General features: G+C 43.3%; 1 protein-coding gene across 2 annotated transcripts in view; it reads left to right on the top strand.

Annotated features, from left to right (window-relative positions):
- Positions 1 to 16,113, top strand: part of LOC115076794 (probable glutamate receptor) — a 32,269-nt gene extending 16,156 nt beyond the window's left edge. For both annotated transcript variants that reach the window (XM_029578681.1, XM_029578683.1), the window contains exons 3-11: positions 1,611 to 1,642; positions 4,353 to 4,415; positions 4,737 to 4,916; positions 7,170 to 7,396; positions 8,269 to 8,366; positions 9,307 to 9,527; positions 10,083 to 10,308; positions 11,080 to 11,327; positions 12,519 to 16,113. In XM_029578681.1, the coding sequence (XP_029434541.1) occupies positions 1,611 to 1,642; positions 4,353 to 4,415; positions 4,737 to 4,916; positions 7,170 to 7,396; positions 8,269 to 8,366; positions 9,307 to 9,527; positions 10,083 to 10,308; positions 11,080 to 11,327; positions 12,519 to 12,611 (1,388 nt within the window). In that variant the 3' untranslated portion in view covers positions 12,612 to 16,113. The remainder of the gene's footprint in view (positions 1 to 1,610; positions 1,643 to 4,352; positions 4,416 to 4,736; positions 4,917 to 7,169; positions 7,397 to 8,268; positions 8,367 to 9,306; positions 9,528 to 10,082; positions 10,309 to 11,079; positions 11,328 to 12,518) is intronic.
- The last annotated feature ends 4,162 nt before the right edge of the window (positions 16,114 to 20,275 follow it).

The raw sequence follows: 20,275 nt of genomic DNA, 5'->3' as shown, positions 1-20,275 counted from the left end.
CTTTGAGATCATGCCATGAATTTTCTACCATTTTCTTCTCTTTTTACTGTTTCTCCTAGACCTCCTACAGAGATACGCATTTTCTGCTCAGGTATATACGTCAGTATAAGTTATGGCATAGTTTAGAACAGGCCACAGAACGTTAATGGGAATATCTTCACAGAATGCATCTAAAATTTTCTGAGATTTGTTAGAGAGAATGGCCCAATTTTGTTCTTCCACTAAAAGATTTATCTTGCAAAATTTCAACTCTCCAATAGGACCTTTGAAGAATGTTTTATGAACTTTGATACACCAGTCACCAAACTCACCACCAACCAGGTGTCTATCCAAACATCAAATAAACTCAACACCCAATTTCCAAAGTTCAGAAATGGACTATTTTCCAATTGGCATTTCTAATTGAGAAAAATTGTTAAGGAAAGGGTTGATAAAATTATATGAAACTAACACTGTTGCCACCAAGATAAACAGAGTTATCTGATGCCTTGATTACTTTATGATTATCAGGCATCACATAACTGTTTATCTTGGTGGCAAGTGTTCAAATTATATGAAAACTATCAACCCTTTTCCTTTACAATTTTTCTCAAATAGAAATGCCATTTGGAAAATAGTCTATTTCTGAACTTTGGAAATTGGGTGTTGAGTTTATATTTTCTGAACTTCGATGTCATTTCTGGAGTTGTTTACTTTTCACCCTAAATAATACAATTTATTATTTATATTGCATCAACAGTCAACACAAAAATGCAGAAGATAATTCTTGTAGTTGCAAAGCTGAAATATTCCCATCCAGATAAAGTTTGAACAGAGAGATTGAGTAACCTAAGATCACACAAGGCAGCAGTCAATAGGACATGCAAATTATAGGGATGTGCATTTATTTCATTCATTTAATTCATTTCATACGTTTCCCATTACATGACAAATAGATGTGCATTCATTTCATATGTTTCATACGTTTCATATTACATGTCAAATAGATGTGCATTCGTTTCATATGTTTCATTCGTTTCATATTACATGTCAAATAGATGTGCATTCGTTTCATTCGTTTCCATATTACATGCTTGTATAGGAAACGGATGAAACGAATGCACATCCCTAGCAAATTACTTCTTGCAACTTAACTCTGTAACTAGGTTGCTCCACTGGTGACTTCCAGCTAGGAAGTCTGTCAGATGTACGCTGGTGGATCTTAACTGAGCCACAAGGGAGTCCACCATCTTACTCCCCCGGTATTGCCTTCTTTTCCTCAATGCACACACACACACACACACACACACTTTCAAATCTTGACATTTTTGCCCTTTTGCAGTCCTGATCTTGCCCATAACGTTTACACTCAGAAAATTAACCTAAACTCTGCTAGGTCCACCAGCAAACTATTCATTTACCACGCAACTTTAAAATCTAGAAAACAGACGCAAAGAAATTTGCAAACCTGTGATGTCTTGGGATAAACCGTGCAGAAGGGCATCTTGCCGCCTTGCTGCAGCTCCCCATTCAACCTAAGTTCCATGCAATACAGGAAGGAAAGTGGAAAGGAAAACATTACCTTGTGAAACATGGTTTCCATAATATATATTTTGTTGGGTCATTTTTAGGCGCTGAAGAAAACCAAGTCATCCCAGATAAGGTAAGTTCATTTTTTTTCTATCACATTATTCACTTTAGCAATTTCAGTCTTTACTGGGGATCCAAAGGAATGCAGCGATTCTGCTGGTTGCAGAATCAAAGATGCATTTCATTGGTAGAAAAAGTACTCAGCTTGAATGCTTTATACTAGGATCAAGCTGTCTCCCACCTGCCATTACTATCCAGGCAGATATTCAAACATTACCCGGCTAGGATAGTTAGTCACGTAAACATATCTGGCTAACTTAGCCAGGATATTCAGCAAGGCGGCTGTGCTGCTAAACGTACCCAGGTGGCTTTTAGTTAGTCAGCTAAGTTTATATCTGGGTCATTTTAAACCTGCTCAGTAGCTTATCTGGCTAACTCAGGGCCTCATTTACTAAGCATTTTTCCCAGAGAGACAGAAGAGGATCACCAGTTATCCAGCTGCTGAATATCAGTCTTTCGTACGTTCTGCACACACCAGCATGGCAGGGATTGTTAAGGAAGAAGGCACATGAGTAACGCTGGAGCTTGAGTACTACCTGAAAATGTAATTTCATTTAGGAGCTTTACAACTTTGCTGACTCCAACTCTTTCCCCATAGCTGTTCAAGTTTGCCCCAAAATACAGCGCTAAACACCTCTGACAGGAAAAGGAGGCGTTGCTTTTAAATCGGGGGTTCTTTTGTTCATGATTTGGGGTTTGGTGCATAACTAACAGTGGAGCTCTAACACCTGTTAAATCCAAGATTTTTACTCCTCTTCTTTTGGGTGCGTATAACAATAATGCTGTTTACCTGCGGGAAAGATAATTTCAAGTTGACTGGCCTTTGAGTTCGTCAAGACGAAAGACTTCTTTAATAGACTGAAAGTAGTGATTAATAAGTGAAGCTGTAGAAAATACATATGTCGGTCCATCCTAAAATTAAAAGACAAACATACACATTCTTCATTAATGACTTCCTAACTCTTAGCTTAATTAGCAATCACACCACTTTTTCTGTCACCTCAAGGGCATTTTTTTTTTGACTTGGCGGTTACCTCCTGCTTCCTTGAGCTTCCAGTTCAGTTGTTATACCCACTCCCAACTTACTTTAGGCCTATCATTAGAGCACCAGCCCTCAGCCAGGGGCCAAGAGGCTGCCAATGAAGAGGCTGCCAATGAAGAGTGGGTGACTCGCCAGAATGATGGCTACTGCCTGGAGTCAATACCCTTATTAAATAAACATACACAGGCTTACTGTGACTCCAACATCGCTCTAAGCTTCAACAGCAAGAGGAAATGTGGAAAAAAGGATTCACACTCACAAAGAGGGGAGTAGCTGGCTTGTTACAGCGGTTACTACCCCAAATCAAATAAGCCTGATACTTCACTTTCAATGCATATACAGCAAAGTTCTCTGATTCAACAGCAGGGGAAAAGAAAAACTGATACTTCACACATCCAGCAGAGCTCTCTGCTTCAACGGCAGGGGAGAAGAAAAGAGGGTTCGCACTCACAAAGCGGGGAGTAGCTGGCTTGTTACGGCGGTTACTACCCCAAACCAAATGTGCCTGATACTTCACTTTCGATGCACATCCAGCATGGCTCTCTGCTTCAACGGCATGGGAGAAAGACTGATACATCACGCATATCCAGCATAGCTCTCTGCTTCAACGGCAGGGGAGAAGAAAAACAACCAATAAGGGCTGTATAACATAATCTGGGTAAAACAAATAAGCATGGGTGCAGCTTGCTTATTGCGGCGGCTTCTACCCCTAACTAATCAAGCTAGATATTTCACTTGGATACAGCTCCATCACTGCTCTCTACATTAAAGGTGGGGGTGGAAGGGAAATAGAACCAAGAGCTAAGAGAAACAGATAAGTATGAGAGAAAAAATGTGTGAAGCTTGCTGGGCAGACTGGATGGGCCGTTTGGTCTTCTTCTGCCGTCATTTCTATGTTTCATGCACCAGAGAGTTCCTTCCATGGACCTTAGATCAGGCCAGTAGGTGTCACTGTTGCACAGCTCCAGGGGCTCCCAGCATTGCCTCCTCAGAATCCCGAGCCCTGGCTGTACCGCGGAGTGAAATCAAACCCAGGTCCCTCTTCTCGATAACGCATGACACTACCACTGAGCCTCCAGGCTGGCAGCCGGGGCAATTTTGAATAGCCCATGCTATTTGCAAGAATGTAGGGACTTTTAGACCACATATTACAGCCAGATTTCAAAAGGGTAAATGTGCATCATTTTCCTTCGAAAATTAGCAGCCGCAAAGTAGACAGCATTACAAGTTCTTTGCCCGGGTGGTCCAAGAGGGGCGAAATATTGTGCACGTGTGTTTGAAATTCCACATCCATACACCATTTAACCCTCCTGCCTCAAAACACGACCAGGGGAACAGCTGAAAGTAGCCAGGCTTCGGCAGCCTGAAGAAAGCAACTTTCAGCCCAAGCCTTTTAACCCGAGTAAATCACTAATTTTGGTGTCTCCCCCATGTTGTGGCCTTTAATGAAATCTGTATTATTTACTTTATCTTGATAAATTATTTTGAAATCCTTTTTATTTCTTCTTATTTATGTACTTTTCCTTTCGGGCTGTACTTGATTTAAAATTTAGAAATGTAAAGAAAACACAGGTGTCCTCCCTGTGCAAATCCAGGGGAGCTTGTCTTATTGCTTTGCGCCATGTTTTAAATCTTCTTGGTCCTTTATTATTATTTGGTCTTGGATGTTTCCCCGTTATAGGCCAATAAGAATGCAAGAACAAAGAGGCAGAGTCAGCAGACTTTGGCTGTGACCACCATCTTGGTAAGGCGGAGCAAAGGCAGAATTGGTCCTTGTGGGTTTTCCAGGAGCTCAGGGGTTGAGGGTGGTCACATTAAATCTATATGGTGATGGGGAGGCCATGCTAACATAACCCCCCCACCCCCATGATGTACGGGTGCACCGCACATTATGTTCTAAAATGTGTGCAGTTACCCACGTAACAAGAAAGCGATGCCACCCTCTGATTGGCCCTTAAGAAGTCATTTCTCATCCCATCATGCACTTCTCAAAGCGCATCGACACACAGCGGGCTAGGTTAGGCGGCAAGCCCTTCCGTAACAAAAGAATGTTTCCCCTCCCCAGGAAAGACCCTTCACCATGAATAAAGACTCGAAGCTGGAGGGATACTGCATCGACCTCCTAAGCGAGCTCTCCAAAAAAGTGGGGTTTCAGTATGAAGTGAATGTGGTGAAGGATGGAAAGTACGGCATGATGGACAGTGACGGGAACTGGAGCGGGATGGTGGGAGAGGTCATCAGAAAGGTAACTTTAAATGCGGAGATGCTTCAGGTATTGTGATGCTTCTAACACTGAAAACTGACTAGGAGAACCTGCTTTTTTAAATTTATTTCTAATTTTCCCGTGCACTTGCCATCATATATTACCATCTACTCCAGAGTGTTTAACAATCATCAGTTTTTCTATTTTTACCCCACTGGCAACTGTAAAATTAATTCTCCCTTTGTTGGAGGTGTACCCGTAACTGGTGTATTCAAAAGGAATACCTTACGGAGCCATTCTAGCTGCACCTTTGTTACACTGCAAACAAGGTTTTGTATTTTTTCCAATATTCCGCAATAATCAGTCATTCCCAGCTGTGGGATAGCCAGGCCGGAGACTGATTCCAGCCTCTTTCACAATAGGTTTCCACTTTTATTATTACAGCATACGATCATGTAGACTGCTTACCTTACAGCAGTGTACTCACACCATAAGCTTATACAGAGTGGATTCAGGAGCTCCTCCTCCTGGAGACACAGGGCCCCCTGATGCTCAACTTCTTATCCTGCCCCAGCAGGGTCCCGCACACAGACCCCTCTCTCATTCTGAGTTTTAAGGTGGACCAGGCCTCGGGCCTGCTCCCACCCAGGTTAAGGAGGGGTAGTAAGGCCACTCCTTCACACCACCATCCATAGTGAATTCCCCTTCACAATTAGACCAACAATTCTATTTTACCTGTGGGAGGGAGTCTGAGACCACCTCCATTTCATCTTTTAAATATTGTCTGCTACGTTTGCTGATATTGACGTTTGCCACCCCTTTCCTTAATCTCTCCCCATTCTTCCTTTAAAATTTCAGATTTTAATTCCTTTTCTCACCCCACGTTGTGCTTCAATTTCCTCTCCCATGCCGGAAGCAGCATCCTATATAATTTATAAATCCTTTCAGTAATTTCATTGTGATACATATAACCTCAAAAGCAGATTTTATCACTCAGTTACAGTTGACTTAACCCACTTTTTTGCATTGTTTAAAAACATCCAGACACAATCTTGGTTGGGATTCCCTTTTGTGCCATATTGGGGATAGGCAAGTACAGTGAGCTTTTGGTATTAAATGTGGCCAGAGTGAACCCCATCTTCTTATAGAGTTCAAGTTATACAGGTTTATGAAATGGGTTTTTACATGTTAGTAAAATAACTATTTGAAAATGGTATACACTAATAAACTCAGATCCAGCTAAAGAAAAAGTGACTGCAGACCATAGGAAAAAAAAACCCCCAACCCACCATGAAGGGAAATGGACAGATCTATAACAATGTTTAATTCGATACGTAAACACATCCAGCAATGTATCACAAAGAAGTTAAATCAAAATCATCACCTATATAGTCTGATTATCGATTGACAATGTGGGTATTTATAATTAAACAACCCCCTGGTGGACAGTAAAATTGTCCTGGTGTCTGTGCCGCCCCCGGAGCACTTGCAGGGGAATAGAATTCCTTGGTTTGCCATCAGGACCTCCAGGAAAAAACAAATCTAAATTCTATTCAGACTCAACGGAATTATATTGGGGGGAGCTTATTTACCCATTTTCTTCTTCTCAGCTCCCTCTGATCGTATCCCTGGAAACCCCCCACCCAGGGCTTCTGATCGATCTGAGATTTTGTTTCGGCCCACGACAAACAAATGCATTAGCCAAGAAATTAGATCTACATTCTGGGATTGGTCACGGTCAGAGACAGGACACTGGGCTCGCTGTACCTTTGGTCTGACCCAGCACGGCACGTCTTATGCTCTAGAACAAAGCCTTCCGACCACGAACAAACGTCCGCAAATCCCAAATTGCATGTCAATGGGCCCTTTTCTCTTGTTATGGTGAAAAATGGCTAAAAGGTGAGATTATTTTGAAAGGCAAACATCACTTTAAATAGTCAGGACAATAATCAAAGTGCCCGCATTGATGAAAACTTGGCAGAAACTTTATCTATTGGTTTCTAACCAAAGCAAAATGATGTGGTTCATTTCAGTTATTGCCCCTGGGATAAAAGCACCTGCAGAGATTGGTGCCTGCTTGTGAAAATCCAAAACCTAACCCTACCCATGGGAATGCCTCCAAGCTATGCGGATAAAATTGTGGCACAACGCCTGCTCTCTTATTCTCAGAGAGCCCATTTTCATGGGAAACGGCTCTGAACATTGCCCTCACCATGTCCACCCTCTCTTTCACCTCTATACCGATCTAAGTGAACTATTTTTGTGGTACCCTAAGAGAATCTCACTCACTTGCAGGAAGCCGACATGGCAGTGGCTCCGCTAACCATCACTTCGGTGAGAGAGCAGACGATCTCCTTTACAAAGCCCTTCATCCAGACCGGGATCAGCATCCTCCTGAAGAGGGATACCACGGCCGAGGGCCTCTTCCTCTTTCGCTTCCTGAATCCCTTCAGCAGAGAGACCTGGCTGGGCATTCTCATTGCATATCTGGTCACCTGCGTTTGCCTCTTTCTTGTGGGCAGGTAGAAACCCCCTTTTATGTCTCTTGCTCTGTATGGTCCTAGGCCTAGCTTGGCTTCCAAAAGTTGGCTCAAGCATGCAGCAAGCTGGATGGATGCTGTGGAGCATATTGTGACATATCGCAGGATTACTGCAGGTTGCGATGCCTCATGCTCTTCATGCAGTGGTAAAGAGTTCTAGAAGCTGCATTGGTGCTGGTGAAAATGCTTTCAAGGACCTGGAGCAACAAACAGTATCACAGCCTACAAAGATAAGAGATCTGCTTTAGTTTGTTTTGCTTAATTTCATTTAGTGCATCTGCTAAACAAAACTAAACTAAAAAAAAAAAAAAACCCCCAACCCAAAACCCTAAATAAAAACGGGTTTCTCTGCATACGTTCTCTCCAGGAATAATGGAGCTACTGGAACTCTTCATGACAATGCTATTGCATGATACTGTACATTACTTAATCAGGTCACGTTGCTGCGATTTCTTTCATCACATGATCACCATCTGCTCTACAGCACCGTCAGTCTGCTATCAGACCTTTACGTAAACTCAGTCACTGGGTACTTGTCCGGTCCTATAAGCACTGGGAACACTTAAGACAACCAGCACATGAAATGTCCTAGCGTGCACCCAGTAGTTCAATATTACTACTTACTGCTACTACCAAGCATTTCTATAGCGCTACACAACATATGCAGTGCTGTACAAACAATTAATCACTGGCAGCTCTTAAGAGTGATTTCTCCTGCATCTGCCTCTCTCCCAGATCAATCATTGCTTGAGTTCTACATGCAACAGTTCATGACTCTGCATAGGGATCCCAGGGTGTGGCAGGGAGTTGTAACGAAAATAGGTGCTTGAGTGATGCTAGCTTTCTCCCCTTAGGTTGAGTCCTATTGAATGGAAAGAGCCCCAGAGCGAGGAGAACAAATTCACTTTTCTTAACAGTCTCTGGTTTGGAGCTGGAGCACTTACCCTGCAAGGTAAACCTCTTTGGTTTAATTTTATAAGCTACGAGAAAATGATCAGCCAGTTGGCTATCCCTGGGTTTAGAATTCTGCTTCTCTCCTTATGGGAGAATTGGTGGCTGTTAGGGGATACCAATCCCGTTGGTTTGATTTCACTGCGTTTCTAGTCCCTGCATGCAGGACTGGATCAGCTTGTCTTTGGGAGGGGCAAGGAGGAGGGACGGAGGGTTTGGAAACCATAAGACAAGGACAGGTAGCCATTGTGACATGTTACTGTAGTCACAGACATTCTTATTAAAGGTTTTGGTTTGGGATCAGACTTCACCATCATTAGGTGAAAATGTGCTTTTTTAAAATAGCTGAACTGTAAAAAAAATTCCTGTTTTTTTTGGTAAAACAAATAAAAGGGAAATTATTAAGCTACTTATTTATTTATAAATTTACAAAATTATAAACCAAGAATAATCTTGTAAAGAAAAGTGGTTAGGTGCCAAAAATTCAGCTACTTTATGCCTTTTGGATTAAAAGAAAACATTTGTTTCACTTGGTCAAAGGATAGTTATGACTTTAGGTCGCATGCCTAGGTTTAGCTCATGCATATTCACTGTGGATAACCTGAAAACTCAATTGGCTGGTAGGTGTGCGGAGGGTGGTTTCCGAGGACCAGTTTGGGTTCCACTGCTTTATACGATGAGCGTGTCATCAAGCCTCACCGATCAGTTGCCAAACTTGCACCAGGCCAGATGAGAAAAACGTTTATTGAAAAATGACACTGCTGAGAAAGCTCACCAGGGTCTTTCCTGTACCTCAGAATATTTAACATGCATGCCTTGTCATCTTAAATTTGATTTACAAAACAAACAATGGCATGAAAACAGTGTTCTTCTCCCAATCTGTCAGCAGGACTAACTAGGAACTCTTCAGATAGCTATTTTCTTTCCCGCCTTCTCTGCAGGTGCGGAGCCTCACCCCAAAGCTCTGTCAGCTCGTATCATTGCCACGGTCTGGTGGATATTTACCATTTTCCTCCTGGCTGCTTACATCGCCAGCTTCGCTGCTTTTCTGAACTCCGGGAGCCAGCAAACGCCAACCATTCAGACTTTTGAGGATCTCGTGAAGCAAAAATCTATCGCATTTGGAACCATCCAAGGCTCTTCCACATTTAACTTCTTCAAGGTGTGGCTAGTTCTAGCAGTGATGTCAGGATTAGCAATAGAAAGATTATAACTCACCTCTTCCTTTTCAGCCAATCCAACAGGTCCTAAATTACAGCCAGAGCAGGACTCGCATGGTGGGACACTCCAATGTTGGTTCAGAATATTCCTTTCTGCATAACTGAGGTGGGGTTGGGGACATGGAAATTTCCTGTTTGTTTTAAACGAACAATGGATTTTCTGTCACAAATAAGCAAGGTGCCAACAGATTTGTGGTTTTAAAAAAACAAGGTTGTCATAACAGAATTCCATAATGGATACAATTTCGGTAGATAATAGAGCGATTCTGATGGAGAAGGAGCACACTGCTAAATTTCTCTCAAACATTCAAGCTTGCATTTTTAATGGCATCCCACACTCAGGATTTCAAAAGTACCTCTACGCCTGATGTTTCTGTGTTACCATTTCCTGCATTTTTAGTGAACCTCGCATTGCTAATTACTTGGCATTGCCTTTTAAGTATCAGCGTTACCCGACTTTGGGTCATTTCTCCTGTGTTTCATTTTAACTGATCTAGAATTCAAAGAGTCCAACTTTTCAAATGATCTACGAGTATATGGAGAAGAAAAAAGACCTTGTTCTTGTGAAGACTTTTGAAGAGGGGGTCCAACGTGTGAAGGAATCCAGCTATGCTCTTCTTGGAGAATCGGTCATGCAGGATCTTGCTGTAGCCAAACACTGCGATTTAATTAGAGCCCCGGAGATTGTTGGCAGACGAGGCTATGGCATTGCTACTATGCTGGGTGAGTTTCTAAGGCACTAATTCAGGCCTTTTCTACTCATTCACATCAGTAACTCACGGCAATAATCCCAATTATATCTTGAAAAAATCACGTCAACATTTTACAGCCAAGCATTGTTTGTTTTGTTTTTAAATAACAGGCGACTTGAAATTTTTGGAGCACAACAAGACTGTATAATATATTTTTTGATAACAGGTTCCATTCAGGCATAGCTTGGTGGCTGTGCCTTGCACAACCATGTGGAAGATCCCCGCTTCAATCCCCATGTTGGGTCTTCCATGTACTGGGACAGCTGGGAAACAAAGCCTCAGGAAATTATGAATGAAGGCTCACAGTTCTAGGATCCCAGTTTGGTTTTCAAACGAGCTGGAGGTCCAGAGGAGGCGGAAACTGCTAGGTCAAAAAATATGCATAAGGCAGCTTGAGGGGTATGTTAGGATGGCAGTCTCCCTGACTGAATGCTTTAAAAAGGATCTATTTGTGGCAAGGAAATACTAATTCCCTTCCCAACTAGAGAGTTCAATGTCAGAGTCCTATTTGGCGGTTGCAATGTGCTAGTAATGTGATTGAGATTAAACTCACAAACAACATCCGCATTAGATCATTCTTATATTGGGTCAATAAAAAAAAAGCATAAGCTTGCAAAGAATCGCATTTTCTCTAAAATCCAATTACGCCGCTTGAAAACTCTAAATTCAATGCTGGATCTTACCAAACACACCCGGCAACCAATCATAAAGGTCCTAATGTCTCTTCTGTGTTGCTTTCCAGATTCACCACTGGTCAGAAACCTATCTATTGCAGTCTTGGAGCTCAGTGAATCTGGACACCTTGACTACCTGTACAAAAAGTGGTGGCAAAGTAGTTGTTCTGATAAAGGGAATACTGGATGGATCCCTCTGCAAGCCCAAACACTGGGAGGCATCTTCCTTCTGCTTGCTGCTGGTCTGGTACTGGGGGTGATAGTGTCTTTGATAGAACTGGTGAGCAAAGCAAAGAACTCTGCAGACCAGCAGAATGTAAGTGGCTCTTCGTTCCTTTTTGGTTGACGTCTATGTGAAAAGCTCCAAATTCTGTGCAGATGATATTGCTAGGCATGGGGGACTTAGATGGTTTTTGTTCTAACTCAGTCCAGTGGCTTCTTCGGAGACAGAAAATCTAATGGAAGTGCCACATACTCAGATAAAAGTAAAACTGTTTATCTACTGCAAAAAAAAGAAAGAAAGAAATGGTTTAGAAAAAAAATATGAAGCTAGGAAACAGAAAGCTTCTGCCAGGAGTAGATGAAAAACAGCTGGATTCTGTGCACCTAAATACTGATCCACTCATCCAGCAGCATGCGAACACCTTGGATTATATACCCAGCTAACTAAACGTTAGCCGGCTAACAGTGAATATCGCATTATCCTATCAAGTTATCTGCTCTGTCTCAGAATGCCCCCAGACCATGCCAGACTTATTGAGCTGGATAAGTCCGGGGCAGCGAAATTGGTGGGAATTTTCAATCCTGCAGTTTGTCTGGCTAAGTCGGGAACTTAAGACAAACAAACTGTTTAAATATCAAATTCATGTGTGTATAAAATTACAACTTTATTGGATGTGCTTTTCTGAGACATTCTGTGGTCCCTGAATATTGCTCCCATATTTTTGTGGTAGCTTATACTAAAATAATGAGGACCTCCAACTTTAACAAATTCCTAGGGCTTGTAGAAACTTAAAAGGGACCTTTGGTCAGAAAACAGACTCGTGGCTCTGTGATATAATACAAACAGGCAATCACAGAAGGCGTAATATCCAACAAAACACGTGGAAGGATTAAATCATTAATGTTCATAAAGCCTTCATAACCACATTTAAAAAGACTGAAGAGGTGTCGGCATAAAGCCCAAAATTTGACAAGGGTAGGGACTTTAAGGACATTAATGAGTTAATCCTTCCACATGTTTTGTTGTATGTAATACAAACAGGACATGACTCAATGATGTTAGCTTCTGAACAAACCAATCTAACCCCAAAATGTTTTCCCTGTGTAATAACAGGATGCATAGTTTAGCAAGTTGCGTGAGAAAATACAGCCTGTAGGTCATCCCAGAACAGCATTACATGGGCTCCCTGACTTGTCAGCAGACTCCCCCCTGTAATCCAGCGCAGTGCAGGGTAAGCATTAGGCAAGAGCAGCCCTAATCCTAATGTCTGCTTCTGTCCTCCAGAAATCCTGCTGCTCTACCTTTTCCGAGGAGCTTGGTCGTCGGTTTAAAGGGGCATCGGAAAGCCAGGAAGAATCGGAAAAGGTTCAGCCATAACGGGGTTTGGTGAAATGCTACACCAGAAAGAAGCTGCTCTCAAAATGTAGACTACAGCTGGTCTTTTTCTTCTTGTGCTTTGTAGACTAGTGACGTTGTTTTGTAAGCATTCTTGCAAGATGTAAACTAGGTTTTGGTGAAAATTTGACGTAAGTATGATTTTCCGAACAACCCGTTACAGCAGCAGCGCCTTCCCATCCCCGTCATTACATGTTCTTGCATTCCTGAAAGGAATATGGTGGTGACCCCCTACCCTTCTCGCACCACATGCACGCTCACATGACTTGCAGTAACAAGTGTTATCACTATCCGAATGGACTAGATGGATGATGAACTGAATGTAATGTGTACGCGTTACTTTGTAATAAATGTGTTGGGTGCAGAGAACTTCAGCTGCCCTTTCTCTAACAGCGTTTGCACTTGGGGGAGAAAGGCAAGCCTCGATGCTCAGAGCTTTCTGCTCGATCACAAAGTTCTGCTTGAGCATGCATTGCCCAGTAAGCTTACGTGCGACAGCAAGATCACTACAAGGCCTCTGCGCGGCAGCAAGACAAGAAGCCACCGTTCATGCTGGAAGTGGTGATCTTACCTTTCAGCTGGTATGCTATTAACAATAAAGGTTTATAACCACGGTATATTGCTTTCTCTTCATCGTTACAGGACATGCCTCACAAAACATTTTAATTTTTTGTTTGGGAAGGTCAAGGATCCCAGATGCTAGGGAAGCGAAGCTGCCCTGTTGGTCAATTTTAAAGCAGAGCTAGGAAGGAAGCTACCTCCCCCTAATTTTCTTCATTTTAATAACAAAACAATTTTTTGTTTCTGGTAAATTCCAGGTGGTCAGATGAAAACGCCTTCCTGGCAGAACAATAAGGTTCAAGTAGATCTTGACTTGGTCTACCTTAATGAGGGCTGTCTAATGCTGCTAGAAGGATCCATTTGTGCTGCTAAGCACGGAGCAGCGATGTCATAGAGCCCTCCACATTCTGGGAAATAGGGATCTTTGTGACATCATAGAGCGCTCTACTACTGGCACACAATGGATCTTCCACATGCGCGCTCTCCATGGTCAGCTCGGTATGAAGCTGACAAACCTTGCATTCTAAGTATGGCGTTCCCTTTTTGTTAACAGAGGTACACCAACTTGATGTAAGTTTATAGAGTCTTCAAAATGTGTTAACACTGCCCAGTCTTCTTTGAAAGCATTGATATGGCTGACTTGTGCTACTTTGGCTCTGGCTGGGCTCTGTCGTCAAATGAGTTTGTACGTATTCAGAAGGAACTTGGTATTGCTTCCAACTCCTCTTGAGAAGGAAGGAGCCTTTAAAGATACATTTAATGAAATACGAGACTTCCCTCTTGTTCACTTTCCTTACGCATAGTCTTCCCATCATTCTTTAGATTTGGAAATAGTGAAACTGTTCTGCTACATGCTAGGGTGCAAAAAATATATTGTAGTCGATGACTCACCACAAAAAAAGGAGTAATACTCTCTCACAAATCACAGCAAGATGCAGCGATATCAAAACATTATATAAATTAAGGGATACTCATAATCCACTGGTGCAAAATCAAAAGATTAACAGCATCAAATGTTTTAATCCTAGATCCGTGTCCATATTTTTTTCACCTGTCCATCATGTAAAGGCTATACAGGAATGAAGAATGTGGATTGCAAAATGATTTCCTGATAGAGATGATTTTACCATTGAAACCAGGCCAGCATTGAGCTAATTTTGAGATCGGACAGCTCCTTGGCTGGCTTTGTGACTGTAGAGCCATTTCTTCATGGGCTCTGCAGTTCAGTGGTGCATACCTGAGGTGTCTCAGTTGCTCATTGTTGGCAAAACATGATCCAGGATAGGAAATATTTCTACTAGTTTGTACATAAGTTGTGTTATGCACACAGACAAGGACACATGAAAAAATACACATGGGCAAGAAACTAGGATCAAACACTTGGTGTTGAATTAATCCTATGACTTTTGTATCTGGAGATTATGAGTTTCCCCTAATTCATATTTTGGGATAGGTGTTCTGATATCTCTGTTTGATTTGCTCTACTGCGGATGACAATTTTCCAATAAATGAAAACCAGTGATGAAAAGAACTAGGACATCACTGGTCAACCTTTGGGGCATGGTAAGAGATGCCCCCTCAAGGTGGTTCATCTCATTTTAGGGCCACATGCTAAAGACTACGTAATTGAATGTAACTGATGGCGGTCTCTCTCTCTATATTATCAATGAATCTTTCATTTTAAAGAGAGATAGTGTTGGCTTCCAGGGCTTGAGAAGACTTTCATCACTGAAATGAGAAGTTGGAACACAACAGTATAAGCCGACTGAGGATCAAGAACAAACTCACTCTGTGTTTCAGGCAAGTGTTCTCCAAAACAAGGAGCAAAGAATGCCCTCCCAAGACGCCAAAAGCAGGAGAGCTAAATATGAAACCTTCAGTGGTCACCCCTTGGATCCTTGACTCTTTAAGGCTTTCCTTGCTTGCAAAGCCACTTTTCCTCCCAGAAGCGAAAAAATAAAGGCTCAAAAGAAGCAATGAGAGACTCCTGCAAATCTAGGGGGGCACATTTTTAACAGGCTGCCAACTGCAGAGTTGGGTACTTTGTACCCCGTACCTTGGCCTCATTTTCAAAGAGAAATCCAGGAGGAAGGTTGGTTCTCTTTGAACATTTAATCAAGGTTTGGGAGTACAAAAAAGTAGCTGTTTCCTTTTCCCTCTGCTGTTTATGCAGCTGGGGTGATGGTGGTAAACCACCCACAAACGATTTGAAAATGAAACTACAGGTTATGCCCCTGGAAACATCTACATTAGAAGTGGCCAAATGCAGAGCAGAGCAACTTTCAAAGCAAGTATGCCGGCTAACTCCTTAGTAAAGCAGCTCGATCCCTTTGAAAATCTCCCCCAGGCTGATTTGGAATGGAAATATCCCATCGCTTGGATGCTGGTGAAAAGGAAACGAGAGCGGACGTGAAACACGTGAGGTGCATGTTGCTGCTGGCTGCATGCTGACTATTGTTAAACTTTGTACTGTAAAGTTGTTCTAAAAGTTGACCTGTAAAAAAAAAAAAATAATAATAATAATACTATGTAAATGCAGATGGTTTGATGTGGAAATAATGATGACCTTGCATGGAATTATCTTGCTGTTATTCTGTGAAAGACTGTAACCTCTACAATAGATACCACGGTGCAATTAGACAAGCATAACATTGAATAAAAAGCTGGGGGAAGGAGCACAGAAGACAAGAAGAAAGCAAGCACCATTAAACGATGCTGCTAGATTCCCCCTGTGCATTACTCTGTAAATAGTTCTGAACCCTCCAAAGTAATAATCTAATGTCATTTACAGTTTACCCTGGGCTATATTTCCTTTCTCCGCCACTCTCCCCAAGTAATTACTTTGCAAGGTTTTAAAGTAACGAAATGCTCTAAATTATGATGTGCCGAACCCATTAAAGCCACTTTCGTTTGGGATATTTCACTTTCTGTGTCATTTTTGTTTTATATTTATTACCTGCCCTGCGCTCTCGTCAGAGAACCAAGAAAAGAGGGACGATAAGATAACCCGATGCAAGTCAAACCAGAAGCCAAAAGCCCTTTGTGAAAGACATAAAAATGGGGGCAAAATGGAGCGGAGAACGGCTAGCGGCCCAAATTAATCAATCCTGGAAAATTAGGTAGATAAAGCCCTAGAAGAATAGGCAGCCCAAAAAGATTTACAAAAGTGGGTAAAAGCAGTGGCTAAACCCCCAACAGAATAAGCAGGGCCAGGAAGGACCTAGGAGCAATTTTCCGGAGCCTGCCGAGCTGCAAAGCCCACGGGACCTTCTGTAACCCTGCAGCGGGCAAGCCCTTCTCAAACACAATGCCATGCACAGAGGTTTTCTTTCAAAATTCGCTTATGTGGGGTACACGGGGTAAAAAAAAAAAAAGGCCCTGTGGACTTTGCACTGGCTCTTTGCACTCTGAGGAAAGGAGAGAAAAGTAGGCACATAGATTTCAAAATTGCCACACTCCCTGTGCATTTTACTCGCAGGAGCTAAACATGCAGTTAGGAGGGTCCCTTTTTAATGCTGTGATCCCCGGGCTCGTTTAGCCAGGTACATGGCTTTGAAACTGTTGCGTCCGTCACTGCTCGACGCCCTCTTTACCTCTGTGGCGACTCCCTCCGGGTCTGATGGAAGGTTGGCTGCCGCGGCGTCTCCAGGCCGTCTCCCTCCGGTGTCCCCGGACCGGCTCGACGTTGCAGATCCACCATGTTTGCCTGATAACTTAGGGCGCGCGCTCGCGCTCTGACTGAAGTGCCAGCAAAGGCGCGAACCTCAGGGGCGTCCCCCTGAGATGACATCATCCACTTCCAATATTTAAAGGTCTCTATTTTCACTATCAGATTGAGTTAGCAAGTTTAAGCATACGGATACGGACTTGCTTCGGCTATCCAAGCTACTCTGCCTCCTCGGACTTACCAGAGATACCCGCTCCTCGGGGGCCTCGCTCTCTCTTTACCTTTCAGATTACAGATAGAACTGGTACTCGCTCCTCGAGGGCCCATGTTCCTGGATACTCTGAAGATTCTCTACTGCCTGGAAGTTATCACTACTACAAACAACTATGAGTTACCATCGCTCTCTCAGAGCTTATCCTGGAACCAGGTACTCGCTCCTCGAGGGCCTATACCGTTCCAGCTCCTGAGCTTCCTTGAGACCTTATCTGAGTTTTGTCATCTAGTTCTGTTCATGAACCCTGTCCACTCTGCCTACTCACTTTCTACAGTTTCTCAACAGCTCAGCCTTCCTGGATCACTGTTCCAGTACCTGAAGGACTACAGCCCTGCCGGGCATATCAGCTCACTACTGCCACCTCTGGTGGCTTCATCACCTGTTTAATAAAAGAACTAATGTGTGTGTCTCCATATTCAAGCCTAGCCGGTGGTCCCTCTCAGGATATCCTCCCGAGGGCATGGTCATCTGCCACCGGCCCAGGGATCCACCTACAACTATATCTAAGACTACAGATTGCTACTCCGCAGTCTACTAGTACAGATTTCTTTCTGCTTGATCCTCCCATCAGCATACAGATTCAGAACATTACTAACTCCTCCTTCTTAGGAGTCAATCATTACAGGTTGCTAACTCCCAGCTCTAACACAGAGCTATTCATTACTGATTGCTAACTCCTCCCTCTTTCAGGAGCCCACAACACAGACTCATTATAGATTGCTAACTCCAGTGGATCCGGATTATAGATGGAATGCTGTTAACTCCAGTAGATCCGGCTTAAAAGATGGAATGCTGTTAACTGGATTTGGCTTAATCTTTGGATGTTTTTTAACCCCATGGATCCGGCACATCTCTCTGCTTTGCAGGCTATACCGGGCCTGGCCCAACGCATCTCCGAACAGCAAGAAACCTTGGAGAAACGTACTGCAGGATTTCATCAGCTACAACCACAGAAGATACAAGGCACAGCTTCTAACCAAGAAGGTCAGTTACAGGAGGTAACTTTAAATACTGCTGTACCACTGGCGGCTCCTATCCGCTTTTCCGGAGAAATCCAGAAGACCCGGGGCTTTCTGCACAGTGCTGCATGCACTTCACCTTACAGCCAACTTTATTTTCCACAGCTCTTTCAAAGACCACCTACATCCTGTCATCCTTGGATGGAAGAGCCTTGTCGTAGGCTTCTACCTTGTGGGAACGCAAGGACTCTATCTTGCAGGACATAGAAGGATTAATGGACTTGTTTAAATCCGTCTTTGATGACCCTGCTTGTAATTCTGTTGTTGGATTTGCTTTGGTGGACTTAAAGCAAGGCAACAGATCACTGACTGAATTCGCCATAGAATTCAAGACTCTTGCAGCGGAACTTCGCTGGGACCCCAATTGTCTCAAGACTCTCTTCTGCAGAGGCCTGGATACCCGCTTGAAGGACGAGCTGGCAGCTTGTGAGACACCCGACTCGCTGGACGAATTTATAGCCTTGGCTATTTGGATTGATCACCGGCTCCGAGCCAAGGTGAAGGAACTCCGGCCTAAAGGTGTTACCTGGGTTGAAACAGGCTAGTTCTACCACTGCACCTCAGATGGTTCCAGTAACTTCTGCTGCTGATAAAGATGAACCAATGCAACTTGGTCGTGGACACTTGACATCCAAGGAGAGAAGATTTCAGAAGAAACATGGCCTGTGCATGTATTGTGGTCAGCCTGGCCATGATGTTTCTGCATGCCTTATTCGTCTGGGAAATGAACAGGCCTAAGTCCCGCAGGAAAACTGTTCTTGAACCATATGGCGTTTTCTCCTCTGCCCTCTCTCCCAGTCTCCGTGATCTGTGAACCGGCTACGGTTCAAACTCCTGCCCTGATGGACTCAGGGGCAGGAGGCAACCTTATTCTCATATGTTTGGTGGAAGACCTGAGGAGTCCATTCTTCAAACAAGAAGATCCTTTACTGCATCACAATTTGAAGTGGGCTTTGGACGTTTCTTTACATTGCCACTTCTCCTGAAGATCTTAGTGACGTCCACGGCAGTTCAACGCATTGCTGCTGTTATTCATGCGCCTTCTACATTCACCTTGGCTCAAAGGCGTTCTACATTAACCTTCTTCATGGATTTCAAGAACTTTGTGTATCTTCGCTTCGCACACAGATCTGGAGATCAAGACACCACAGCAAATGCGCTGTTACGCTCGTTCACTCACTCAGAAGACGTGCCTGATGTTCCACAGCACATTATAGATCCGAAGAAGATACAACATCCATCCACATTCACGGATTATAAACCTAGAGATATCTGTCACATTCCATACAGAAACAATCTCCTTTGGTGTACTGGGAAAGGCTATGCACCCTATCGTCCTGGGGTTACCCTGGCTGCTGATGCACCAACCCCAATTGACTGAGCATCCCTGGATCTCTCATGAAGGGACTCAGAGTGTTTGGGAGATGCCTTCAGGAGATCTCGTATATCATATGTATGCCTACCAACTCCAGCGAGGCCAGGACTGCCGCCCCAAGATGTATTCTTCAGAAAAGTTTTCTCTGAAGAGGCGGTCGGTGTACTTCCTCCACATGGGGCTTCTATGGTGCCATGGGTCTAAGAATTTCGGTACCACGAGAAGGATGAATGTATCTTCCTCAGTTCTCACTGAGGAAGCAATTTCAGAGGATGTGTTTGATGAGCCACAGCACATATAGATCCAAAAAAGATATCTCTGGCAACCAGCTAGTTTGTTTCCACTGGTAATACCATCATCTTAGAAGTAGATTTGGACTCACACCAACATCGCTACTTCCGCTGAAGCCTCAGTGACGTCCAGAGCAACTACTCATTATTGCTGAATTCTACTTCATCTCTCATCCAGCAATTCTACTGGAGAGTCATCTTTTGAAGTGGAGATTGGACGTAACCTAACATCACCACTTCCACTGAAACCTTCAGTGACGTCCACAGCAGCTCAATCCATTGCTGCTGATATCATCATTAACACTCTGCAAGATTCTTCCAAATCTCAAGATCCATCTGTCATCGTTGTAGAAGATGAATTAGAAATTAGCCAGAGACTTTTGAATACCTTCTGAATTGGGAAAGCTTTGGCCCCGATTTAATCACTTGGGAGCCTCAGACCAATATCTTGGACAAAGAG

This window comes from Rhinatrema bivittatum, chromosome 15 (genome assembly GCF_901001135.1).
Source record: "Rhinatrema bivittatum chromosome 15, aRhiBiv1.1, whole genome shotgun sequence".
Taxonomy (NCBI): Eukaryota; Metazoa; Chordata; class Amphibia; order Gymnophiona; family Rhinatrematidae; genus Rhinatrema; species Rhinatrema bivittatum.
This window is presented reverse-complemented; position numbering and strand designations above follow the sequence as displayed.